At 42.3% G+C, this 26,447-nt stretch overlaps 1 protein-coding gene across 1 annotated transcript; it reads right to left on the minus strand.

Annotated features, from left to right (window-relative positions):
- Positions 1–1,365: 1,365 nt before the first annotated feature.
- DNMT3L (DNA methyltransferase 3 like) lies at positions 1,366–26,258 on the minus strand. Its single transcript, XM_048494080.1, has 13 exons — positions 26,180–26,258; positions 23,631–23,723; positions 20,951–21,025; positions 17,061–17,105; positions 16,136–16,215; positions 13,056–13,168; positions 11,798–11,969; positions 9,565–9,649; positions 8,288–8,376; positions 5,810–5,885; positions 5,203–5,339; positions 3,105–3,190; positions 1,366–1,599 (listed from the first exon to the last, which is right to left on the minus strand). Exons 1-13 carry the CDS (start codon positions 26,256–26,258, stop codon positions 1,455–1,457), a joined length of 1,275 nt encoding a protein of 424 aa, XP_048350037.1. The 3' UTR covers positions 1,366–1,454.
- Positions 26,259–26,447: the final 189 nt, after the last annotated feature.

Below are 26,447 nucleotides of genomic sequence, written 5' to 3' on the forward strand. Positions count from 1 at the left end.
ACCAATTACACGTTGCGTGAAGAAGTGTTTCCTTTTATTAGGCCTAATTCTTCCCCCCAGCATTTTCAATGAATGCCCCCTGGTTCTAGTATTGTGAGAAAGAGAGAAATTTTTCAAAGAGAAAGAGAGAAAATGTCAACATTTTCTACCCCATGCATAATTTTATAGACTTCAATCATATCCCCCCTCAGACGTCTCCTCTCCAAACTAAAGAGTCCCAAACGCTGCAGCCTCTCCTCATAGGGAAGGTGCTCCAGTCCCTCAATCATCCTCGTTGCCCTTCTCTGCACTTTTTCTATCTCTTTGACATCCTTTTTGAGATGCGGCGACCAGAACTGGACACAGTACTCCAAGTGCGGTCGCACCACTGCTTTATATAAGGGCATGACAATCTTTGCAGTTTTATTATCAATTCCTTTCCTAATGATCCCCAGCATAGAGTTTGCCTTTTTCACAGCTGCCATGCATTGAGTTGACATTCCCATGGAACTATCAACTAAGACGCCTAAATCCCTTTCCTGGTCTGTGACTGATAGAACTGACCCTAGTAGCTTGTATGTTGAAGTTTCTGGATTTTTTTGCCCCTAATGTGCAACAGACACTTTACATTTTGCATATACATTGAACTGTGCATTTTGGCCATTCTCTTAGCCCACTTTCACCTAATTTATCAAGGGATCCGCTTGGAGCTCTTCGCAATCCTTTGTGGTTCTCACCACCCTACATAATTTGGTATCATCTGCAAACTTGGCCACCACGCTACCCACCCCTACTTCCAGGTCATTTATGAATAGGTTAAAGAGCACTGGTCCCAAAACGGATCCCTGAAGGACACCACTCCCTACATCTCTCCATTGTGAGAACTTCCCATTTACACCCACTCTTTGCTTCCTGTTTCTTAACCAGTTTTTAATCCATAGGAGGACTTCCCCTCTTATTCCTTGATTGCTGAGTTTTCTCAATAGTCTCTGGTGAGGAGACTATTGGTGAGGAGACATATATGATTACTTAAAGAAAGGAGGAACAAGGAGTCTACTACTGTCCATGAAGACTAACATATCTAATAAAGTAACCTTTATTTGTTAAAAAGGGTATCTTTAAAAAGAAATGTACAAATAAAATATGGCCAAATTGAAGCAACATTTCCTCATATTTTCTCATATTACACCAAAAAAGGAACAATAGAATTTGTATATGTGTCTGGTGCAAAAGAAATTAAAACAATTAACTGTCTAAAAATACTTTTAAGTTAGGGTTGCAAGTGAAAAGAAAAGGAGCAGGCTCTTGCACCTGTAAGAGCCATCTGATGCACATCTGTGAAGATTTCCCTAGCATAGAGATAATAATTATCATCAGCTGGTGTCTCTGTGTCATGGGTATTAGGCATAGTAGCGGCAACATACTGAAAAGTTGGCAGATCTGCTTTCAGTTTTGCTTAAAGTGAGAAAAATGTCTCATTTAAAAGTTCTAAAATATTCTTTCAAAGGAACAAAAAACTCCTTAATCAGAGTGGCTGGCCTCTGTGAAAAAATTCTTGTTCTGTAGATTTCTTTTGCAATCCGAAACAAATCCACGTACAATGGGGAAGCAGAATATTTGCTATGGAGGAAATAAAAGGACAACATTAATGCAAATATATATCTAATATATGCCTAGACATCTATCTATCCCTTGATATACAGATTTTTATTGCAAGCTATTCACTTCCCACATCAATATTTCTCCCCTTGAGGTGAGAAATGTTACAATCTCATGAGGCCATCTCACTTCCTCCCCAGTGCTTTTCTGCTTCTTTCTTAACCATGGTGGTAGCTAGATTACATAGGCTTGATATTAGTCTATGGTAGATTCTGCATTGGCCAAATATAACGGGTGTAGGACATTACATAACACAGGTCCTGTTCGCACAAGTTCTGTTCCCAAAACAAGTTTGGCCTGTTTTATTCTTTGGATTTGGTTTTATTTCTCTCAACCCAGAATTTTCTAAAATTGCTAAACCTGCAATACTTTTGCACAATCCCAGGTTGGAGGCGTTCCTGTGCAAATACAACAGGCAGGAGACACGTTATTCCCTTCCAACCATTCATTGCACTGTCCACTGTTAGGGAAAATCTGCCTGCCTGTCATTCTATGCAGGTTGCCAGCAGGTTGGGGGCAGGTTCTCTGAGCGCCTGATAGTTTACAAAGTCCCCCAAGCATGTTTTTTCCCCTTTGGCAGTGAGTACGACAGATCTACAGCAGCACATTCATTATTGCCCAGCCGTTGGTCCCTTTTCCTTTTAAAATTTTTTTGCATGTTGCATATGTGCAGCTATGTAGAGTGGAGCATATTATGGGACAATTGACATGGCTGCGGGAGTTCATTTCTGTATGCCTGCGCAGCTACACATGTGATGCAGGAAATTTAAAAAAGAGAGAAGCATCTCCATACAAAGCCACAAAAGCAACCCAGATTGTTTCCATGGGCTCCAATTGCTGCCTGAATGGATGAAGGGCACACATGTGAGGAGGATAAAGGAAAACAGGTTCCTTAACCCGTTATACATATGCTGTGCAGAATCCACCTATAAGCCTCCAGCCCTTTTTGTTGGTGATGTACACCTTTATCTTTCTTCACAATGAAAGGAACTAGAGACTTCATTATTTTTTATAAAAATGAAAGCTGTGAAATCACCATAAGAGCATAGTGATCTAATGACTGCTGATTTTTACACACACACACACACACACACACACACACACACACACACACACACACACACACACACACACACACACACACACACACACACACACACACACACACACACACACACACACACACACAGCTTCCCCAGTGACACATGAAAGGAAATGGTAGGGGTAACAGAGCAGGGAAACTTGGGAAACCAAGCACATGAAAGTGTCATTACAACAACTCTGAACCAACAGCCACAGTGGCTATGGGAAACTAGCAGGGATCATGGCTGTAATGAAGACACCCAGGTCAGCCCTGTTTCCTTGGAGTTTCTCTCTGATTTATTTAAAATAAAGTCAAATTGAAGTGGTTCGAAAAGGAAGATTATACTTTTCCCAGAACAGTCCTGAAACACAGCCTATTTTACCTGTTCACTGATGGAATGTTGCTCCATATGTGTACAACATTCTGGATGGTGCCATTCTGCAGTTTGTACCTGACTACTGCTTCAGTCTTTTGAAGGAATAAAAGCATATGTATGTTTCAATAGGTAAAATGATACACATACTACAGTGCCAATAGCATCAATACAAACAGTAAAAATGTTTTGCAGAAAATTTTCAAGAGTGTAAGAGTATACAGATACAGCAGTTCGTTCTTCCCATTTCTATATGCTAGACTGAAACATTTTGATAAATGAAGAATAGCACACCTGCATTGTGAAGGCTTCCATGGTCAGAATAAACTGGCTGTTGTAAGTTTTGTAGGCTGTGTGGTGGTGGTCTGGTAGTTTTTGCTCTTAACATTTCGTCTGTATGTATAGCTGTCCTCTTCAGAGGCATTTCTCTATGACAGTGGTTCTCAACCTGGGGGTTGGGACCCCTTTGGGGGTCGAACGACCCTTTCACAAGGGTTGCCTAAGACTCTCTGCATCAGTGTTCTCCAATTGTAAAGTGGATAAATGTTAGGGTTGGGGGTCACCACAACATGAGGAACTGTATTAAAGGGTCGCGGCATTAGGAAGGTTGAGAATCACTGCTCTATGACATGCCTCTGAAGATGCCAGCCACAGATACAGGTAAAACATCAGGAGAAAAAATTACTGGACCACCACCACACAGCCCACAAAACCCTCAGCAGCCAATAGCTCACATGCTCACCAGTATGAGGAAACAATGATGTGTCCTACATACTGTTACCTAACCAATTTGCTGTTCACATAGATTATGCCCAAAGTATATTGATAGGGATTAAGTTGGTGTGGATTCAGTACCAACAGCTTCTGTTTATATTGTTCCTTCCTCTGCCCTAATCCTGAACTCTACACGTGCGGGATGATGACTGCATAATTAATTCATGAATTATATCCTGCACAATGTACCATTTCAAAACAGGGAAAATTCTGGTTTATTCAGCTCCTGTATTAACAGGCCATGCAGGAAGGTAGTGCTTGGGTAAACACTGACAAGTGAAGAAGATGTACAGTAAAATGCTTAATGACCAGGCCAGTTAAGATTCATGGTTTTGAACTTCACAAAAGACTAGTTAGAAATATTTCTGTGCCAACTGCATTCTGAGAACAGAGATTGGTTTGGGAGTGGGTAAAAGAGGTACCTATTATGATTCTCTTGGGGCTGTCCCCACACATACATGCCCAAGTCACTTCCCCATTGTGAATTTCTACTTCCCAGTCTTGTAGTGGTTACTACATGACTCTTTGTCATGTGGCAAGTTCCCTTGCCAGCACCAGACATCCTGTCCAAAGTTTGGAAGCTAGTGAGGAAACTGTACACTTGACAGAGTGAGGTAACTAGAGTGAATGGTATAGTGTACTGACAGAAGGGACTTCAAGGAAATTACTGGAACATATGTGGTAACTAATCTTCACACTGAATCCACACAGCAATGACTATGCTCTCAAATAAGTACCCAACCTGAGGCCAAACTGAAGAACAGAAAAATCTTCCTGAAAAAGGTATGCCAACCCCATCTAGGAATGCCAGGTCTCTCCTAGCCACCAACGGGGGTGGGGGGTGGGGGATGGATTAGAGTTTCCAGCTCTAAATTGGGAAACTCCTGGAGATTAGGTGGTGGAGCCTGGTGAGGACAGGGTTCTCACTGGAGGATGATGCCATAGAGTCCACCCTCCAAAGCATTCATTTTCTCCAAAAGAAATGATCCCTGGAGATGAGCTGTAATTCCCAAGTCAGCCTTCAGCTAGGAATGTACAACGATCAAGATATAAATAGGTGACGGCCATTTTAATACATCCTCTGCACTGCTGTCTGTGAGAGAAGACCCACATAAGTGGAAAGTGTTGATTTGTTCAAGTTTCAATTCAGTAAAGCCCATTTCATCATCCCTGTGACATGCACAAAGTGATGCCATATAGCAATTGTTTATGCAGGTAGTGACATCCCCTGTCATTTTGTAGCACATGCAAACTGTGCTACTGAAAATCAGATGGAAAACAGCAAATAATCTATTCAGTAAAATGCTTGAAAGCAACTTGGATTGCCATTTACCTCCAAAAAACGACAGGCAGCATCCCTAGTTTCTTCTTCCAACACCAAATTATCTATAAACATCCAGAAAAAAGGCCTGCTTCTTTCTGGGGGTCTGCTGTATTGAAGAATACGAACAAATTGGTACATATACCAAGCTAGAGAGGGAAATAAGTCAGAAGAAGACAGTCTCTGAAAATGATCTTTGGAAGTCATTTTTCTTAAACACATATAAATCAGTTTCACCTGATGAGAACAGTGGCCCAAGATAAAAAAGATAAAAATTCAAGGTAATTGACTGGCTGAGGATTCACCAGTGGAAGCTAACGGGGAAAGAATAGTCTATTAATAGCTGGGGAGATCTCTCCATGAAAGAGAAATTCCTAAGTGCTTGGAAAAAGGCACACCACTCAAGTGATTTATGTTTAGTTTTAAGGTTTTCTAACTGTAAGGCTGAGGGTACTGAGTGCTCAGGAAAATTAAAACATATGGCAGTGTTTAGGATCAGAGTATTTGATTAACCTGCTTTACATCAGCATGATAATAATACTATAAACATTATAAGGAACTTTGCCATAATAAATACCTCTAAATAGTTTCATGTACAAAATTATATAGCATACATTACCAGGTGGATGTTCATATGAGTTTGCAAGTGCAGGTGTAGAGCCAAATATAACATCAAACGGGCCCCACTCGTCAACCTAATAAATATTACAAAGCAGTTTCAGCAAGGACATAGGTAAGGGGGGGGGGGTTCTCGGGTTCAACCCCGCATTTATGTCTGAAGCTCCACCCCCCCCGTTTGTGGGTTTTAAAAACATTTTTACTGTTTTTTCAGTTTGTGACCTGCAGGGGGTGCATTGTTTAGGCTAGCAGCACCAAACTTTCAGGGATTGTTTGGGGGACCCTCCTAATGATACTACCCAGGTTTGGTGAGGTTTGGTTCAGGGAGTCCAAAGTTATGGACTCCCAAAATGGGGTGCCCCCATCCTCCATTGTTTCCAATGGGAGCTAATAGAAGATGGGGGGTTCACCTTTGAGGGTCCATAACTTTGGCCCCCCTGAACCAAACTTCACCAAACCTGGGAGGTATCATCAAGAGAGTCTCTTACTGATACCACACAGGTTTTGTAAAGTTTGGTCGAGGGGGTCCAAAGCTATGGACTCCCAAAGGGGGTGCCCCATTCTCCATTGTTTCCAATGGGAGCTAACAGAAGATGGGGGCTACACTTTTGAGGGTCCATAACTTTGGACACCCTGAACCAAACTTCACCAAACCTGGGTGGTATTATTAGAAGAGTCTCCTAAAGATACCCTGAAAGTTTGGTGCTCCTAGCTTAACAATTGCACCCCTGACAGCAGGCACCCCCCAAATTTCCCCAGATTCTCCTTTTAAATTCACCCCCTGCAGTTTTTGCGCCCCCCACAAGGGGGTGCCCTGGGCAACTGCCCACTTTGCCCAATGGGAGGAATGTCTCTGCTCTATAGTGTACTTAAAATAAGTACCTCTTTCCTTTTAAACTCGCCAAAGAAGACTGTATAAATCCCTCCCCCATCTCAAATAGCTTGTCCCAGTCCCAGTTCTGATGTGCTCAAGTATTTACTGCATATTTTAAATAATTTTAGAGTAAATCTGTCTTACTGTGATTCAAATCTATTTGATTGTATCCCTTCCTCAGCAGGTAGTTTTATTACTTATCCCCCGCCCCCCCCCCCAAAAAAAATCCTTTTAATTTTTGAATGGCTTGTTCATATAGCACAATGCCCGTTAGGCTTAGATTTGGGTTGGCACTAAATGTTTTCAACACTCCTCCAATCTTTCCTGGGACAAGGATGACTACTTTTTTTCTTTCTTTTTTTAAAAGAGAGTTTTCTCAATCTTCAGTTTTTCTAGCCCATGTAAAGGTTCACCAGTTGGCATGGGAGCCAATTCATATGCAAACACATTCTATGAAAGCTTTCCTGAAACGTCTATGTTGCATCACCTATTAAATATGTGCCAAGTTTACAATATCAAGAGCACAGTTCAGCAAAACATGAAAATCACAATACAGCAAAATCAGTGAAACTTAAATTATTTGCAAATAAATCTTTTTACACTGTGTTCAGAACATTTTAGGACTTGGTGAGGTATGCCTGAAAGAGACACTATGTGATAGCATAGTTGGACCTATCCCTACTTGGCTACAATGCTCACTGTGCAGTCTATGGCCATTCACATGTCTTTGTCATAACTGATCTCTTAGGCTGGTTTGTAAGGATAAAAGGGGGGGAAGGGAAAATCATGTATGGGTGGGGGAAAAGATGAAAATAGGATAGATTTTAAAAAGCATTGAAAACAGATCTCCAAGCATTTCCCCATATTGAAGTCTTTCCTGTGAGATTACTATTTATCAGATTGATCCAAGACCAGCGAAATTAATGAAGAAGGTATCAGTTATGGACCACAGTTATCCACATTTCTGTCCTATTAAAATGAATGTGTTCTAAGTAGTGACCACTGACTTCAGTGGCCATTTCAAACCCATTAAATAATCTCACGAGGAATCATGCTACTTATATGGTCACAGTCTTTTGAAACACTCCAGCACAGAAATAAATACACTTAAGTTATCTGAAGCTAGTGAATTTGTGTAACCTTGTATTAGACTATGGCTAGTATCTATCTGTCCCCCACCCCCGTCCTACAAAATAGTTAGGGGATTTGTCTCTGTCTGTGGTAATTTTATTAAAAATCTCTGCACTAATGTATTTTAAGACCCATTCTTTGACTGGAAGCAAATTTGATTTCTCCTCCCCAATTAATCAGCAAATGTTTTATTAAGAATACAAAGTACATTTGCTATAACAAATGATATAGAATAGAATAGAATAGAATAGAATAGAATAGAATAGAATAGAATAGAATAGAATAGAATAGAATCTTTATTGGCCAAGTGTGATTGGACACACAAGGAATTTGTCTCCGGTGCATATGCTCTCAGTGTACATAAAAGAAAATACATTTGTCAAGAATCATAAGGTACAGCACTTAATGATTGTCATAAAATACAGAGTTAGAAAATACAAGCTATAAAAACTTGATTTTGTAATGTGTACTTACATGATTTCTCACTACGTCTGTGACATCATGCAGATACTTTAACCTTCCATTACCCATACTTTCCCCCAGAAACCCGAAGTTTTCCAGTTCTGATGTATGGAAACAAGAAATGTAGAACTGCAGCCATGGCCAAATAAAAGGGTTGCTCTCACTGAATAGGCTTCCCAAGATATTCTTGCAAGAAAATGAAATTGCAAAGAGATCACATAGGGCTATTGTTTCAAAAGTCTCCTGCAGCTCCAATTTCTTGTGGAAGTTGTTGGGGAGGCTACTCAGTACTGAAGATCATGAAATAATTCACAGACTGATATGGGATGGCTGGCTGACTAATTAGCACTGACTGAGCAACATTTTCTGCTTTTATGGGCAAGCTCTGCAAATGAAGCTTATTAAGTCCTAGAAGGACATCAAGAGTGTTGACCATCCATGGAGAGTTTAAGTGACATCACAGCCCCAGAATGTTTGGGCCAGAATGTTAATCTGGTGTGTTGTGTAGATATAGGCTGAATCACCTAAGAACACTTTCCTGGGAGTAAATTCCATTAATTAAAATAGGCTTTCTTGTAGACCTATTTAGGATTGCTCTTTATAAACATAATGATGCTATCAGATAAGGATTAGCTTTAATGTTGCTCAAATCTGGTTATTTCCCTTTAGCTAGATCTCTATTAGTATCATATTTCTAAGCTGCTCTTTGGTTGTCAATATTTTTTTAAAAAAATCTTACAATTGATAACATTGTGAAATTTTGATAGTCTTGTATAAGGAAGGGAATAATTGAAAGTGAAGCTTTTGAGTTCCATTTATTTCGATACGAGGGTTATAAGCACTTACTTAAAGTTTGAGTGGATTGTGAACACTTCTTTTGACAGAAATTGCCATGTAATACTTTAATAAGAAACAAAATGTAAAGTTTAAAAAAATCTTCAAATGCTAATAGGACATTTAAACCTGAAGTCTGTAGAAAAGAAGATATTTTCCTTTGCTAGTTAAATATATTATTTCGGTGGGATGTTTCCATCGACCAAAAAACAGTTCCCAACACGATCTGCATTATTGCTTCCATTTATCTGAGTGGAACATATTCACACCTTTTGGCCTTCTCACATATAACATCATGGAATCCAGACCATAGCATGACACAGCAGATGCTCTACAGAAAGGGCTTCTGCTATATATATTGCTCTGGATGATCCAGGCAAGTGTGCCAAGCCACGGACTAGCATGGCAGGTGAAATATATTGAACATGCATGCTCAATTTCCCAATTACACTTACCTTGTGTAATATTATCAAAAAGGGAAAGCACGTTGATTGGTTTTCTCTCCAATGCATCCAATGGTTGGTATACCCAATGTTGATTCTGACTCAACTGAAAAAAATGCATATTTTGCATAAGTCATCTATTTGTCAAATGTGGACACTATTAACTTCAATGTTAATAGTTCATTATTCCATTTGCTACACATTAATGAGCTCTAGAAACCCTTTCCCCTCACAACGGATACAATCACACTTCTAGGGCTGCCAGCTTCTGGGGTCGATTCCACATGGGCAAATTCTATCTAGATCAAACCAAGTTTATAAAGAAACCGCACCTTTTCATCGGGGTTTCAACCTCCCCATCGCAGCATGCATTCAGCGAAGACATGTAGGCCTATCTTGGATTCCAGAAATGTAGCAATCCCCACTATCACACGATCTCCTTTGTGGGTCTCTCCTGATTGGCTGGCGTGCCATGTTGGGGCGGGACCTTTTTGGGCAGGAAATTTTTCCCTGTTACTTGCAACCTGAGGTTTGCTCGTTTGCAAGGATGAACGTTTAAGCGTTTAGGCACTTAAGCGGGTTTTCGCTCATTTGGAAGGGTGAATGATTAATCATTTAAGCAGTTTTTCATTCTTTTATGCTAACGTCTCTTTGCACATGCACTCGTCGAGACCAACAGCTAAATCGAAACGCAGAAGCAGCTGCGAGCGCATCGCTCAGCACCCGTCGAGCACTGATTGGTTGCTAGACATTTGCGTCACGTTTCATGGCGGGAATTTTAAACAAAGATTGGACCCCCATTCTTCCCCTCGAAACTGGATCAAAAATGTGCTAAGAAGAAAAGTTGTACTTTCAAGCAGGTTCTGCCTGGACGTGCGATAAGGGGAAGAACGAGCGCCAGAAACAGGATGAATCCCTGTTCATTGCTCAAGCAGTGGGGAGTTCTTGCAGAAACCTGGATATTTCAATTGAGTATCACGCGATTAATTCACCATGGGGAATCAACCTGGGAGGGATCTGGGGATTCCCTGGAATAACAGCTAATCTAGAGACTACAGAGATCAGTTCCCTGGACTAAAGTGATGGTTTGGAGGGTGGACTCTCATGGTGTTGTACCCCACTGAGGTCCCTGTCCTCCCATCCTGACGCTGGCAACCCTAGCTCCTAACCTCCTTCTGGTGTCTAGGGGGAACTGGAAACTCTACATACTTCCCCACATACTGAAGGGTCTTTAGGAAAAGGACTGATATTGATGTGATTAAGACATGTATTTTGGCTAACCTCTCAAATTTTTATCTACACCATGTGAAACTGAATACAGTGAAGCAACTTTTTTTTGTATACGGAGCTCTTATTTTCACTGTTCATTGGGTCTTCAGGATTCCTGGTGACTGATGACCAAGCGATCTGACTGTGAAGGAGCCATGATGAAATTATCTATGATTTGTCAAAATGCTACAAGCAGATTTATATGAGGGAATCTGGATGGGGAAGTGGAAGTAGGGGAAGTGGAGTCAGACTTTTCCCTGATCTTAGTCACCCCTCCCCACACTGTTGTTTCACTCTGGAGGAACATTTGAGTACATCTTTATGTCCCTTCCCCTTATAGGACAAACAGCAACTGAGGCAGGGCAATTTGCCTTAGCCCTGATTTGGATCACTCTTCTCTCATAATCGCCTTAGGATTTAAAGGAACCGCTTTGGCGATTCTGATTACAAATCTCTTGCAGTATGTAGTTTGAGGCTGAGGAACTACAAATGACCACAAGAAACTATCATTTTGCTGGCTGAACTTTGCTGCCATCTGGTGGAGACAGAACTTATCCTTCAACTTGATCCAAAAATTTTCTACATAGAAGGGTATTTTATTTCCTCCTACCGGTAGAACAGTGGTTCTCAACCTTCCTGATGCCGCGACCCTTTAATACAGCTCCTCATGTTGTGGTGACCCCAAACCCTAACATCTATCCATTTTACAGATGGAGAACACTGATGCAGAGAGTCTTAGGCGACCCCTGTGAAAGGGTCGTTCGACCCCCAAAGGGGTCCCGACCCCCAGGTTGAGAACCACTGTCATAGAACCAGGTAGTGTCTATGGATAGTCTTTCTCATTTGTCTAAAGGGCAGCTTTGCCAGAAAGCAGAATCTTATTCCATGCTGTACTTTCTGCAACAAATGTTACTTAGTTAATGCAAAGATAAGCAATCTTTATATCTGTAGGAATGCAGTTGTAATGTTCCCTTACAGACTCGCAATCATAGAGAAGCTTCAGCTCTGTCCGCCATTTTGTCTTCTTCTTCAGTACTCCATAGACATCCAATGGTAAACACAAGAAACAAATCCATGGATTAATTTCTTTGACTTTCTCTGCTGTGCCTTTTCCAACCAGCGCATCCAAACATTCAGAGCAATAAACTCTAAAAACATAAAAATTGAAAATATTTGAAAACATTAACTATTTTTCCTGTAACATTTAAAAAATTCACATCACATGCAAACAATAATTTGGCTGTTTTACAACATACCTTGGGATAGCTTAAGATATCTTGGGATAGCTTAAGATAAGATGTTCCCAACCTTTTTTTTTTGTTGAGCCTGCAGGCACGTTTGGAATGCTGACACAGCATGGTGGACGCAGCAACAAAATAGCTACCACAAAATGGCAGTCACAGGAGGCGGAACCAGCCACAAAATTATAGTCACCACTTTAACTTCAGTGTTGATGTGCTGTTGTGGCAAATAGCAACATTAAAAAAATTCTGCACAGCCAACCAAATCTTCAATAATCAGAAGCCTTGCTGGGCCAAAATCCTCACCTGGCCCCACCCACTTCCTAAAAACTGTTAGGTGCCAGAAAAAGTGTCGGCGAGAGCCACGGCACCCATAGAAACCATACTGGAGATCTCTGCTTTCGACATTACACCAAAAGGGAGTAGCACTTTTCCTCCCTTGCCTGTTAAGCATATTTGCGTGATTTTAAAACCTGTTTGGAACATATTTTAACATCTTTGCTTTTAAGCTGTCTGTGAACCCACTTCTGGGAATTTTTGTTTTTTGGTAATTCTAGCCCATGTGGCAAGGCCAGTGCAGACTCCTCTAAAAACTTTGTATAATACTGGTACACAACTTTCTTGGCCCAGGATTGCCAACTAATAAGAAACTGGTTTGACCTGTGCATGTCCTTTTAAACAAGTTTGCCCTTTAAAAAGCAACAGAGCATCACTTGCTCATAATGCCACATCAAACTGCTGTTGAAGACAGAGGCCAGTCATAGTATTGGCAAACTTGAACATTCTGTGCAGCACCAAAAGATACTCTTGGTTCAGGGTACAGAGACCCTTTCCCCCTAATCCTTGATCATCTCTCCACTGGATTATATCTCTCAGGGCTAAATGGCCAACATTTTTTCTACTTGACCTTCTCCCTGGTCTTATATGAATGTTTCATACATGTGAGCTTGAACGTGGTAGCATCTAGAACTCATATTTTTGGAGACTGGTTACCTAATGCAGGCCAGATCATCACAGAGAACTAACAAGTCCCCTGAGCAGCAGACCGTACAAAATGCTTGGAAGCCATCATTGTCACAGAGGAAGAATCTCTCCAAAAACCGTTCCTTAAAACAAACAAACAAATAAACAAGCAAACAAACAAACCTGGAAATCTAATTTAGTTAATAGCAGTCTCGTACTAAAATGCTGATCTCCAAACATGATCCACATTTTGTAAAATGTTGTTATCATTGTCTTGGAACAAGTCATTCACAGAATTACTTAAATCAGCTCTGGACTGGGACTGATGCAACCAGAGGCGTACCAGGGAAAAATGGCACCCAGGGGCAACACCTGCACCAGGCGCTCCCCCATCCCCACGGTGGATACCCCATGTTCCCATTAGTGGTACGCCACTGGATGCAACTACAATTTCTCTTACATACCCATTGGTCTGCTGTGGAGCCTTTAAAACTATTTTCCCTCCTTGCTAATTCTAATTGCTGAAATTATGGTGAAAGTGAGATTCACATCTCATGTTACAGTCCGACAGATTTCAAGCTGAGCAATTTAATTTGACAAAGTACATTTCTTACTCATCAGAATTTACAAATTGTCTATATTCCTAGGATATGGACATTATCTGGGACATATTAATACCATTCATCTTTAGCTGGTTGCAACATAAAAATAATTAAGATTAATAAATTATCATGTAGAACAATGGCCCTTTCCCCACTTACGGATTGTTGCGTGCTACTTGCGCTGAATGCCGCGGGGTCTAGCAGCACTCCCCACGACAGGGGCGGTGACAACGAAGCCACCCAGACTCTGTCGCCCTTGCGCCCCCTCAGTGCAGGTCATTTCTGGCGCTGTTTGGAACAGCGCCTTTTGAATGACCCCGCACGGAGCGCACGGCAGTGGGGAAGCCCGGGTGGTTACCCCGGGTTTCCATTTTTGTGGTCAACAGCTGTGGGAGTCTCTCGCGCCGGCAAGCGCCTGCCTAGCCCCGATGGCCGATAAGCAGCCTCGCCTCACTGGGCACGCCCGCTCCGTTTCTATATAAAACCCGTCGGAGTTAATCCCTGGACATTCCCCGGCTCCTTCCACCCCGCCTTGCCATTGGATTGTACCAGATCGTGTGGTTTGGCCTTGGCATCATTCAGCTCTGTTCAAGGGCCGCAGCGCTGCATTGAGGAAAAGGATCGGGGGTGGTGCACCGGGGAGAAGGGAGAGAAAGCTTTTTCCTCACTCTGCACCCGATGGCCTCGTGCAAATTGCAATGGTTTCCTGCCCGAGCAGAGTACCCGGAGCGATGGTTGGGGGAAGGGCAACAGCGCGCAGCCTGTTGCTGAATGGAGGGGGAGAGAAAGGGGGTCGGGAGGGTGCCAAACCAGGTGCGCATAGCCTTGTGTTGGTGTTTAGATTTAAAAACGTTGTGTGGGAATGGAGCAGGAGCCTTGCAAGTCGCATCAAGAGCGCCATGGATTAGAAATGGGAAATCGCGATTGCAGCAGCCGATCAGGACACCCCCTGAATGGATCGTGGGGAGTCCTGCCTGGCTGCTGCGCGGCTGCTAGCACTCATTTCAGGAAGGGGCAGAAGCTGCGGTGGGGAACATGACCCCGCGCTGAAAAGGTCCTGCAGCAGACAAAGCCGGTAAGTCTCCACGTTATTTTTAGAGTGGGGAAACGCCCAATGTGTCCTAACCCAAGTGACTCAGGCTGTCCTGATCTCATCAGGTCTTGGAAGCTAACCAGGGTTGCCACTGGTCAGCACTTGAATGAGTGACCACCAAGGAAGTCCTGGGTTGTTACACAAAGCAGCCAATGGCAGACCATTTCTGAATATCTCTTGACTTGAAAATCCTATGAAGTCACCATAAGTGTACTGCACCTTGATAGCACTTTTACAAATACAAAACAACACCATACACAATTACTATATATTTTTGCTAAACTTAATTGAAGACCAATAACTCAGTGTGTGACTTTTGCTTGTTTCTTTCACCTTTCAATTTTGGTCCTCATCTCTCTTTAGCAATTTCTCAGTCATCTGTCAAGGCTTTTCATTTCTTTTGGTTACAGCAATAGTCTTTGTGCATTCTTCCTTGATAACATCTCTGGTTGCAATGCATAGTATTTCTGGTTCATGTTCACTTGAACTAACTATTGCAAATTTATTCTTTGTGTGGTCTTTAAACCTTTCAGGAATGTTGCTTAGATTGGATTTTGACACTGTGAATATTTTGGTGTTTTTCTACAGCTTTATTCTAATTTTTTTTGTATTAACAATCTATACTGCAACCAGCTCCTGGTCTTGTTTTAGCAAACAGAATAGAACTTCTCCATCTTACTCTTCTCATTATGTAATCTATTTGGCTGTCCAGTGAAGCCCATATATACAATTGTCTGTTGGTTGCCTGAAACATGTTCGCAATGAACAAACAATTGTTGTCACAGCATTCTTGCTTCATTTCATGATCCTAAGGTAAATCTTCCAACAATATTTGATTTCGCTATGTTTCCTATTTTTGTATCCCATTCACCTATAATTATCAGCACATCTTGTTTACATTTGTGATCAATTTCTTCCTGCATATTTGTATAAAAGTTTTCAATTTCTTCCTCATCAGCATCTGTAGTTGGGATGTAAACTTGAATAATGCTTAAATAGATATGCTTTTAATGAAGTCCGATTGATATTATTTGGTCAGATTTTGTACTATAGGCCCTGACTGCCTGTGCTACATCTTGTCTCACTATTACAGCAACTCTGTTTCTTATGTGTTTGTCATTCTCCAATAAAACACTTGGTAATTTTTGACTGAAAATGTTCTAATCCCGTTCATCAATAACATGATAGATACAATAAAATTACTTGCAGTATGCTGTGGCAGAACCCTGACTTTGAGATAGGCTTGTATATGAGTAATTTTTTAATATATAGATAGATTAAATATTGATCAAAAATAGGGATGACTGGAGCATGTTTATGACAGAAAAGCACAATATCAATATTTTAAGTAAGTACATAAGTAGAGAACTAGAGTAGCTAGACTCAAAAATTATGAGGCTGGTCCATCCACTCACTGTGCAAGGAGCACATATTCCCCCATGAAACAAAGGATGCTGAGCATGGATCTCAAGACTTCCACAGCAAATGCAGATTTCTACAAGATACAAGAGACAGCAAGATCACACACAGCATCCTTTCACAACATATCTAATTCAATTTACAGCATCAATTCCTGCAGATTCCTGTGATTAAAAAATAAATATTTTATTCATTGTTCATATATCACACATTTTCAGTATTCAGTATGTCCAAGAAAAGAATTGTTACAGTTCTGTTGATTAAGTTTAAAATTTGTATAATATTCCACTTTTATACAGAGCTTCAAGAGAAGACACATGATTTATAATAAAAAATGTTCTCTCCCCAAAAGAACCATTTATTATTTATTAAACGTTCCTTTTTTAATATGAACCAAGTTCTATAATTTCTGAGGTCCATTTACAGGCTTCTAGAGGGCACTTTGCCAGAGGCGAAGCGAGGGGAAACTCTGCCTGGGGCGCATGCGCGTCCTGCAATCCTGCCGCAGCGCCGCCCATCCCTGCCCTGGAACGCCCCCGCCCCACCCACTCTGTGGTCTGGCCACACCTTCACCGCGGCTCCGGCCAGGGCGTTGCACCCCACCCTGTCCCATTGGCGCTACGCCTCTGCAGTGCCATAGTATATTATAACACACAGGGGAAAAACCTGCATGCAAATAAGTGTAAGTATAGCCCAACTGGTCTTTTCAGGTTTAAGCTGTTTTTGGAAGGAGTGGTTGATATTAGAGAAACAAGGAGACTAGGAGTGAAACGTAACCCATGACTTTTTCTGCTGATGGTTCCCTCTTCCAATTAACCCTTGCAGGAACTTTTACCTCCCAAGTATGATTTATAACCACTTAACTGATTAATAGGTATTATGCCTAGTAGCAATCAATAATGACAAGTATCACTTTCTCACCTTCAATGTTTCTCTTTTTATGGATTACTTCATATGCAAGGTTTTCTTTAAAAAGAAAAGAAAAGAAATAAGGGTATTTTGACATGTGAGTCTTAAATCAGTTCGTGTTTACAGTTATCTACAATGAAGTGTTTGAATAGTTTGGATTTATATCCTGCTTTTCTCAACGATGAGGATTCTCAAAGTGGCTTAGAATAACCTTTCTTTCCCCTCCCCACAATAACCTTTTCCCTCCCCTTTCTTTCCCCTCTCCACAATTGTGAAATAGGTGGGGATGATAGAATTCTGAGAGAACTGTGATTAACCCAATATGACTCAGCAGGTTTCATGTGTAGGAGTGGGGAAACAAACCAGGTTCACCAGACTAGACTTCACCACTCATGTGGAGTAGTGGAGAATCAAACCCAGTTCTCTAGATTTGAGTCCACCACTCTAAACCACTATACAATGCTGGCTGATAATTCAAGTATGAAGGCTCTGGCATACTCTGTCTAACACTGAGCACCTTCACAGATGGCACAACGCAAATGCGTATGGAGGGAAAATGGGGTCCGGAAACAAGCCTTCTCTGGGTGTCCCCTGCACCTGGGGTGGGGATTGTGGGGTGGGGCCCAAGCCCTGCCTTCCCTCCCTGCTCCCCTGCTTCTGCCCTCCCCAGAGCCTGGGTAGAGCAGAAGCCCTTGTCAGCCTCCAGAGAGCTTTTAAAAGAATGGAGGCTGGGGTGGGCTTGGGGGTGGGGCCATGCCCCAAACCACCTACCTCTCAGGGGCTTTAGGTGGAGCCACACATTCCAGGGGCCATGCCCCCCTCCCTGCCTTCTGCCCTCCCCAGAGCCTAGGGAGAGAAGAAGCCCCTGCCATCCTCCAGAGACATGCTTAGCATGGAGGCTAAAAGTGGGGCTTAGGGGCAGGGCCACGCCCCAAGCCTTCCAGGAGCGGGATCATGCCCCCTCCCCAGCTTCTGCCCTCCCCAGAGCCTGGGGAGAGACGAAGCCACTGCCAGCCTCTAGAGATGTCCTTTTAAAAGCACAGAGGCTGGGGCCCAGCCCCTAGCCCAGTGGTGGTGAATCTATGGCACTCCAGATGTTCATGGACTACAATTCCCATCAGCCCCTGCCAGCATGGCCAATTGGCCATGCTGGCAGGGGCTGATGGGAATTGTAGTCCATGAACATCTGGAGTGTCATAGGTTCGCCACCATGGCCCTAGCCCCTCCCTCTTGGGGGCAGGAGCTCATCCCTAGCCCCACTCCCAGCCTCTGTGCTTTTAAAAGCATGTCTCCAGAGGCTGGCAGTGGCTTCTTCTCTCCCCAGGATTTGGGGAGGGCAGGGGCCGGGCTGTGGGAGGCCTGGAGGGGGGGTGAGAGGGGCTGTGCCCCTCTGCCTTCCCTCCCCCATCCCGGGAGGCCGGCTCCTGCTCTCCCCAGGGCCTTTGGGCTCCCTTGACCCTGCCCAAGTTGTCGCTCCCACAATGTGGATGGGGCCAAGGGAGCCCAAAGATGACATCATGTTCAGTCTTCCTCTGCCCCGCTCACATCAATGATGATGTGGACTGGGTCAAGGGAGTCCGAAGACGACAAGGCAGCAGGACTTTCTGCTGCCTCGTCATCTTCCCGAAGGCATCTGATCACATGTGGGGTCAATTTTGCACCTCCCATGTGACCAGATTAGTTGCACCCGGGGACAAGGATTACCCCTTGTCCCCAGGCAGATATGCCACTGGCACAAAGGCTCTGGGGTAGTATATCAACACAGTAGTGGGTCAGGAATTATACTTGCCCTGAGACACAGGTACTTCCTTAAAATTCATCAATTCATGTGACAGCCATTGTCTTTCACTAGTTTCTGATTTCAGTCCTTCCCACCCCCTTCCCTTGGGAGGTCATTTCTGGATAAATATTTTGTTGACCTTTTCCATTTCTGCCACAGTGCTATGAAATAGTCTTCTGGCATGGGTCCCAGAGATACTAATAGGCTTCTGCATGATTTGTAAGACTGTTTTTCACAGGGGTCTACACGGTGTACATGCCCTGACTGAGGACATAAATATATTGATTTAGGAAAACATTTATGCTATCTCTCCAGAATCCTGCCTGAGGCAGCTTACAAGTAAAAACTCCATAAAATCAACATCATTCTGTGATGTGTGGGCTCCACAGGTGGAGGTGGGTGGGAGTTGGTCTCTGATGCTACCAAAAGTACAATTTGTCTGTCTGGATGTTACAGAACAGAGATAATTGCCCAGTCTTCCTCCACACTTCTTTTTTACAAATCACACAGTTTTCCTGATTTTTGTGGTATAAACTAACAACAAGCAAATTTAGATTAAGTGTGTGTGTGTGTGTAAAATTATAGGCAGTGGTGGGATTCAGCAGGTTCGCACCACTTCGGCAGAACTGCTTATTAAAATGGTGCTTGTAAACAACCAGTTGTTAAATTATTTGAATCCCACCGCTGGAAACGGTTGTTAAAATATTTGAATCCCACCACTGATTATAGGGATAGTTCTTAGAACAAACCCAACATATATTCATGCAGGAAAAATAATTACATGGGCACTGTGAAATATTAAGGTGTGTTTAATTCTTCTTAAAATCAAATTACCTCTGTTTAACCTTGGAGAACTTGCAGGAGTTATTTCTTTCACTGAGCTCCCGGAAAAACCACCAGAACTCAGTTTCTCCAGTGAAACAGCTGGGTGGGAGTGGAGATGGAGGCCAAGAAGGAAAAAAGGAACAATGAGAAATAAAATGGATCATGAGATGACTTTTCACCCTCCCTGTAGATCAGACAGTTCCTTTTTTTATACACCACAGATGTTGCAGGCAACTACAGGCCAAACTACAGATGACATTGAGAGATTTATGAATGGATTCCCCTCCCACTTCCTTTAATAGTAGCAAGGGGAGGAGGACAATGCAAATTGCAGAAGACAGATTTATGCCATTTTCCTGAGCTTAATTGCCCTCACATTTCTGTTCACCCCATGTGGGAAAATAAATAGGGACTTGTGTTGTAGTATTTATCTTGCAAGGAAAGTTCCTGGTTAACCATGGCCATGGACGGGCCTAACAGCCAGGAGCAAAGTGAGACATAGAATCAGAATGGAAAGGCCATTACCTGCCATCTAATCTCCCTCTAATAGCTCTTTATGGGCCACTCAACTCAGACCTGGCCAGCAGCACTCATGATAGGTGCTGCCTCACCCATCACCACTGACCTATGACTGTGGCGCTTGCAGAGCTGGCTTGTAGTTCTGCAGGAACCACACCTTCCTATCTTGTTCCTAGGCTGTTCTAACTCACCAGTCTGTTCCTTTGGCCACAAGACAGCTCTTGTCTAACACTTGAGTGCTTTACCTTCATTGAAGGGTGGAAATACCCTTATTTCATATTTGGCAATTTGGTAGAATGATACCAGTTTTCCTTACATTACCATAAAAGGGGATAGAAAATTGCTTTTTAAAGAAATGATGATGAACATTCAGGGAAGAGGCCTAGAGTAGCCCTGAGAGAAAGAGAGAGTGTGTGTAATATTTTATATATTACATATTACAGGCACATTACATAAATGGTTGTAGTTAGATTTTAAATGCCTACTTTCACCTCTGAAATGAATATGAGAATTGCCTCCTGCTTACAGATGAAGTCAAGTGCCGGTGGGTGGTCTTAATGAAAGGCATTACATTGTTTTTGATTTTGGCTTTTCCTGTGGACCAACTCAGTTTCCTGGTACTGGGGGGCAAACCACTGTCTTACAGGGTAGTGTTAAAGCAAGCAACAAATACATCTAAGCTCCATGGAGGAAAGGGAGGACACAAGCACAAGACATTGTTCATTTGGGAGATGGTAGTCAGATACTATGGTTAGTTCCACTTGAAAGCATAAATTACCTCGGCTTGAGCTTGGAATGTCTATGTGAACAACTTCTTCTACTGAAGGCACAGAACCACCACAAAATGATAAAACTGGAAGAGAAAGATTGATTCAGAAACCTTTAACAACATATACCCTGCTAAGAACACTGCAATCAAATTTTTACATTATACAGCCTCACCCCACCCACCAAATCCTTACAGTACTATGTCCAGTTTCTATCATACAGAATGCCGATGGGCAGGAAATGCCTTTCAACTGTTTCTAGGATGCAATCCTAAACAGAGTTACACCCAACAGTCTTGAAAGGATGTAACTCTGCTTAGAATTGCACACTAACAGCCCAATCCAGAGGACTGTGGTAGCCGGAGAAAGCGCTGCTGCCATGCTACCTCAAGAGGGGATGGCTTGGGAAGACAGTGAGAATAAGAAAAACTCCATTCATCAGAGAATCCCCTGAAGCCCAAAATGGACTCATGCCACACTTTTGGAGGGCGTAAGTTGAACTCCTGTACCAGCAATGTTCCTGGGCTGAAAACCCAGTGGAAGCTGACTAAGGTTGGCTCCATCTCCGGGAACATCCTGGAACACCCCCCACCCATGCCAGCATGTTTTCTTTCACTGACAGGGATCAGTAATGGTGCCACTTCCAGGGTTGGGTGCCACGGAGCCAATGCATTTGCCACTTGTGCTGGTGAGGTGGGCACCCATATTGGCATAAGCCTCAGCCTGTGCCAATGCCGGGAGTCCCTTCTGCCTCTCCCCAGATTGGGCTGCCTATCAACTTCACTTGCTGTCAAAAGCAACCAAGAGAAGATATGCATACCTTCATTTTCATTTAATGAAGGTATGCATATCAGCACTAACATAAACAGACAAAAGAGCTAGGAAGTATAGGAGGCATTGCTACAAAAATGACCCTTCTTTATTTGAAAGGGCTAGTCTAACACTTCTGTGCTTGAGGAGTACAATGGATGTTTGCTCCACCTCTAAAAATTAACCACTTATAAATGAAATACAACAAATTATTCTAAACTATACAAAATGGCACAGGCCTAGAAGAAGAAGGAACTAGCTCTGAGTCATGTCATAAACAGCACCCACTGAAGGCCCATCACACAACACAGTGCTTACACTTTGAGTTGAAATATCAGCTGGGAAAATACCTCTGTGGTTCAAAAAATGTGTTTATTACAATCCCTTGGAGCAATGTAGTCAGCATGCTCTTCAATTAGTTTATTGGTTTACTTTATTTACATCCTGCTTTAGAAAATGCCTTTAGAAAACACAAATCAGAACGTTTAGTACAGTCACATGCTAGCCTATGCAATAGTTTCTAAATAAGCTGGCAACACCTTGCTAACTTTGAAACTCTTCTATATGGAATTCAGTGAAAACTGCTTTCTTCCTTTCTAGCAAAGCTCTAAACAAGCTTTGAAATTTACCTTTCTTTCTTAAAATCAGTTAGTATAGTAATCAGTCAGAATAGTAATGACAAGTAAGTCTATATAGGACAGATTTCTATGAGGTATGCCAGTGTTTTGTGTTTCTATTTAATGATGTTTAGCTTAATCAGATCTACAGATTATTTTTAAATAAAAGTTGAATTTAATATATTGAATGTTTATTGGATGGGAAATGCAAGGTTTTACTTTGCATGTAGAACAAACAAATAAACAAACCTGAATATCTCCCTTTCAGGGCTGTACCTTTCAATGACTAAAAGCTGTATGGCAGCATTCAATTAATGAGAAGCATTATGATCTAGTGGCTAATGTGTTGCTTTAATTCAATCAAAGAAAGTTTACCCTCCATATGTCTCCACACGTGGGTCCCAGCAACTGTCACAGGATGATGCAGCAGTTTTTGCTCTAGAATAGTCATGGCAGCTGCAGACTTCAGCACAACTTCCTAATTTCTGAGTTCTGATTTGGTAAAACCATTGCTATGGAAACTGGGATAGGAGATAACATCTTAAAGTGCTGCAATAGCTGTACTACAGACATATTTATATCAGGAGGTTAGGAAACTCCCTTATGGATATGGCCTCAGAAACAGTGGTCTGTTCCACACAGCTGAAATAAGATGTCTCCAGGACACAAAAAAGGCACAGAAAAACTAAATCAGTCCACAGAAGGCAGGTCAACCCGCCTTCTGAGCGGCTAAGATTCTCTTATGTGTGTTTATATAGCTATGAAGATAGCTTCTCAATTTTTTTTTAAAAAATAGGAAAACTATATGTTGCTGGAATCAGCAGGACCAGCTGAGTGCAACTATGTACTATTTTGGTCTGAAGAGGCACCCAGGATCAGAGCCTGCAAAGCAAATGTCCTGGGGCAACCTTTAGCAAGTGGCAACAGGGAGAACCCTTCAGCTGAACACAAAATGTCAGGTGCAATCTGAGAATGAAACTGACCAGAGAGCAAAACAGTTGAGTGGGGAAAAGTCTCTTTTTCCCTTTGATGCCTTTGTTGTCTGGAAAGCACCCAGAAGCTACCTCTTTTAAAGACATCCTCTGGTTCTGGACATTTTATTTTGGGTGTGCGGAGTGAAAAGATGCAGTCGCCTCGTTTTAAGATGTCCCATGGACATCTTTTTTGTGCTGTGCAGAATGGTCCATTATTTTTTTCTGTAGATAAAATTTTCTGTTTCACAATGCCAACATAATTTCCACATTTCTTCTAAAAGCTCCATTACCTGCATTTGGTCTAAGGGGAGTTGCAAGAGAAATGTGCTCCGTAGAACTCACAGAAATTACATCAGAATAACTTCTGACTTCACAAGACTTATCTGAAGGAGAGAAACACACACATATCTGGGTACCGTGGGAAGTAATAATCTGGCCCTATAACCCTATGCAGATTATTTTATTTGCTGGTGAAAAGCAGGAACTGCTGGAGGATCAAGTTTATATGACTTGACACGCTATGGGAAAGTTGGCAAAAGTCTACTGAGAATATCATGTTGACCACATTTGGTGAAGAAACAGCTGACAAATGTTTTAAAGATAAATAGATAAGAAAAGTCCTACTGGATCAGAGCAAAGGGTCCTGTAGTTCAACATCTGGTTTCCCATAGCACAAATTAGATGCCCTTGAAAGGTCACCTGTGAGGCCAAATGCCTCCAATTATTGTCACCCAATACCTAGTATTTAGGTGTTTATTGTCTCACAAAATGGCTAGTTGCTGGACCTATCATCCACAAATTTGTCTAATCTTTTTTTTAATTGCATAACTCAGCAGCCATCTTGTGGTACTCAATTCCACAAATTATGTAAAGAAGCCCTCTCTTTTGTCTGTTCTGAATCTGCTGCCCATCATTCATTGGACAGTTCTGAATTCTAGGATTCCAAGACAGGAGAAAACAGTTTTCTGTTTTCTATATTCCATGCATAATTTCATAAACCTCTATCATATTTTCTGTTAAGTGTCCTCCTTCTCCATTTAAAATATCCACCATTCTCTGCCCTTCTTTGTCGTCTGGTTCACACTTTGCTTCACCAGCTTGGAAAGCTGCTTTTGCCTGGTGACTCTCTGACATTTGACATGGCTTGCCACATAGATCCCTCCTGATAACTCAGCAAGGGTTCCACAGTAGTAAGTGATACTTCCAAGAAAACCTCCATGGCTGGAACAAAAAGAGCAGACTGTGTCGATAAGGCAATACAGCACCTTAAAGACTCCACACAGTGTGTAACATGACAGATGCATGTTTAAGGTTGCCCTGGTATGAAGAGTCACTGAATCCCTCAAGAAGTTATTTATGCTATTTATAATATACCTTTCTCACTTGGACTCAAGGCAGGTTACACAGAATGAATCAATTGACATATGAGACATTTAATAAACAATCCAATAGGACTAGGGTTGTAGAACCAACCAGAAGTCTAAAATAGAACTGAAGCAAAGCGTAAGTATTAACATAAGCATATAGCCATTGTCATTTCCAAGGGTTCCTCCCTACTTCCACTGACATGTTTAATGAGACATGTTAAATGAGAAGTATGTCTCATGTGCAATGGGACTTATTACAAAGTAGATCTGTAAGTGAGGTCCCGTTCTTCTGCCTCGCTTCCTCTGAGACAGGTGGATGGGTTCCAGAAAGAGGGTCCTTTTGGTGTAGTGCCCAGAGTGTGGCACTTTGCCAGAAAATTCATTGTGCTCCATCCCTACTGATCCTCAGGTGACTACATGATTGTTGAGTCTGGTGTTTGTCCTGAATCATGTCCCAGTGTTTCTTCAGTGTCTAGGATATGTTTCTGTAATCTTCTGTTTGATAAAACTTCTTGCTTCTAAGTTTTTGTGCTTTATTGATTGCTCAACTTTTAACATAGACTTTAAAAACAATCTACATCCTGTTTTTTCCTTAATCAGGGCCCAAAGCGACTTTTCACACTGTACTCATTTCCTCGAAAAACCTCACAAACCCCTGTGAGATGCAATTTGGCTAATAGTGGCGCCTTCTGCACATGCAGAATAATGCACTTTCAATCCACTTTCAATGCACTTTGCAGCTGGATTTTACTTTGCGAAACAGCAAAATCCACTTGTAAACAATTGTGGGCTGAAAGTGCATTATTCTGCATGTGTGGAAGAGGCCAGTGTGTGTCCTAAAGTTACCCAGAGAGCTGTCACATGAGAGCAGGGATTTATACCCTCCTAGTCTGACACTAACAGTCCTGCTATCCTGGCCCTCCAATCTCTTTATTGCTTGTATGCGGAGGTGATAATTCTTATTTTAGTGTTGGGACCATAAGTTGTAGCTGTTTTGAGAGTCTTTGAATGGGAAACAGAATAGAAATATTTTAATAAATACATAAATAAATGAACTAAGGGTGCAAACTGCTAAGCCCCTCTGGACCTGGGGAAACTACCAGGGCAACATGGAGCTGGATTCCCCAGAGCCATTCTGCTAGAGGAAAAGATCTGTGGAATCCAACTCCAAATGGGGCTGGGACTGAAAACACATTTTAAGTTGTATCACACAAACAGATTTGCCCTAAGGGGCTGCAATATTAATTTGTCCGAGCACTGGAGGTTTCCCCTGCAACTGGATGACCCATTTCCTTCCATTCTGATTCTCCCCGCCCCGCCCCAATAGAGATTTGGGTTTAGGATTCTGGTAACAGTATTTCAATGAGTGTTTCCTGGGGTAAACAGAGAGCATCTGCTTGCTAATCTAAGGCTCATCAGTCACACGTGGGGAGCGTTGATCTGTTCACCGCAGGGGTTTGTCACTCACTCACCTGTACCAGAGGCGCTGGAAATCTCTTCTATGGAGTTGTCACTGTCCACCACGAGGACAATCGGTCCTTCCCCAGCCATGAATAGGGAAGAGAAATGTATCAATCTGGGGTGCTGATCCCTCGCTAGCTGCAGCGGGTACCTGCAGGGTGTGGCAGTCGGTGTGTCCCCCCCCCGCCCATGTGTTAGAAGAGGAAGGGCGTGGCTCTTATGCTATGTGGAGGGGGCAACCTCCTTGGGGCAAAGATGGGAGCAGAAGAGTTAAGGGGA

Source organism: Sphaerodactylus townsendi, linkage group LG04, assembly GCF_021028975.2.
Source record: "Sphaerodactylus townsendi isolate TG3544 linkage group LG04, MPM_Stown_v2.3, whole genome shotgun sequence".
Taxonomy (NCBI): domain Eukaryota; kingdom Metazoa; phylum Chordata; class Lepidosauria; order Squamata; family Sphaerodactylidae; genus Sphaerodactylus; species Sphaerodactylus townsendi.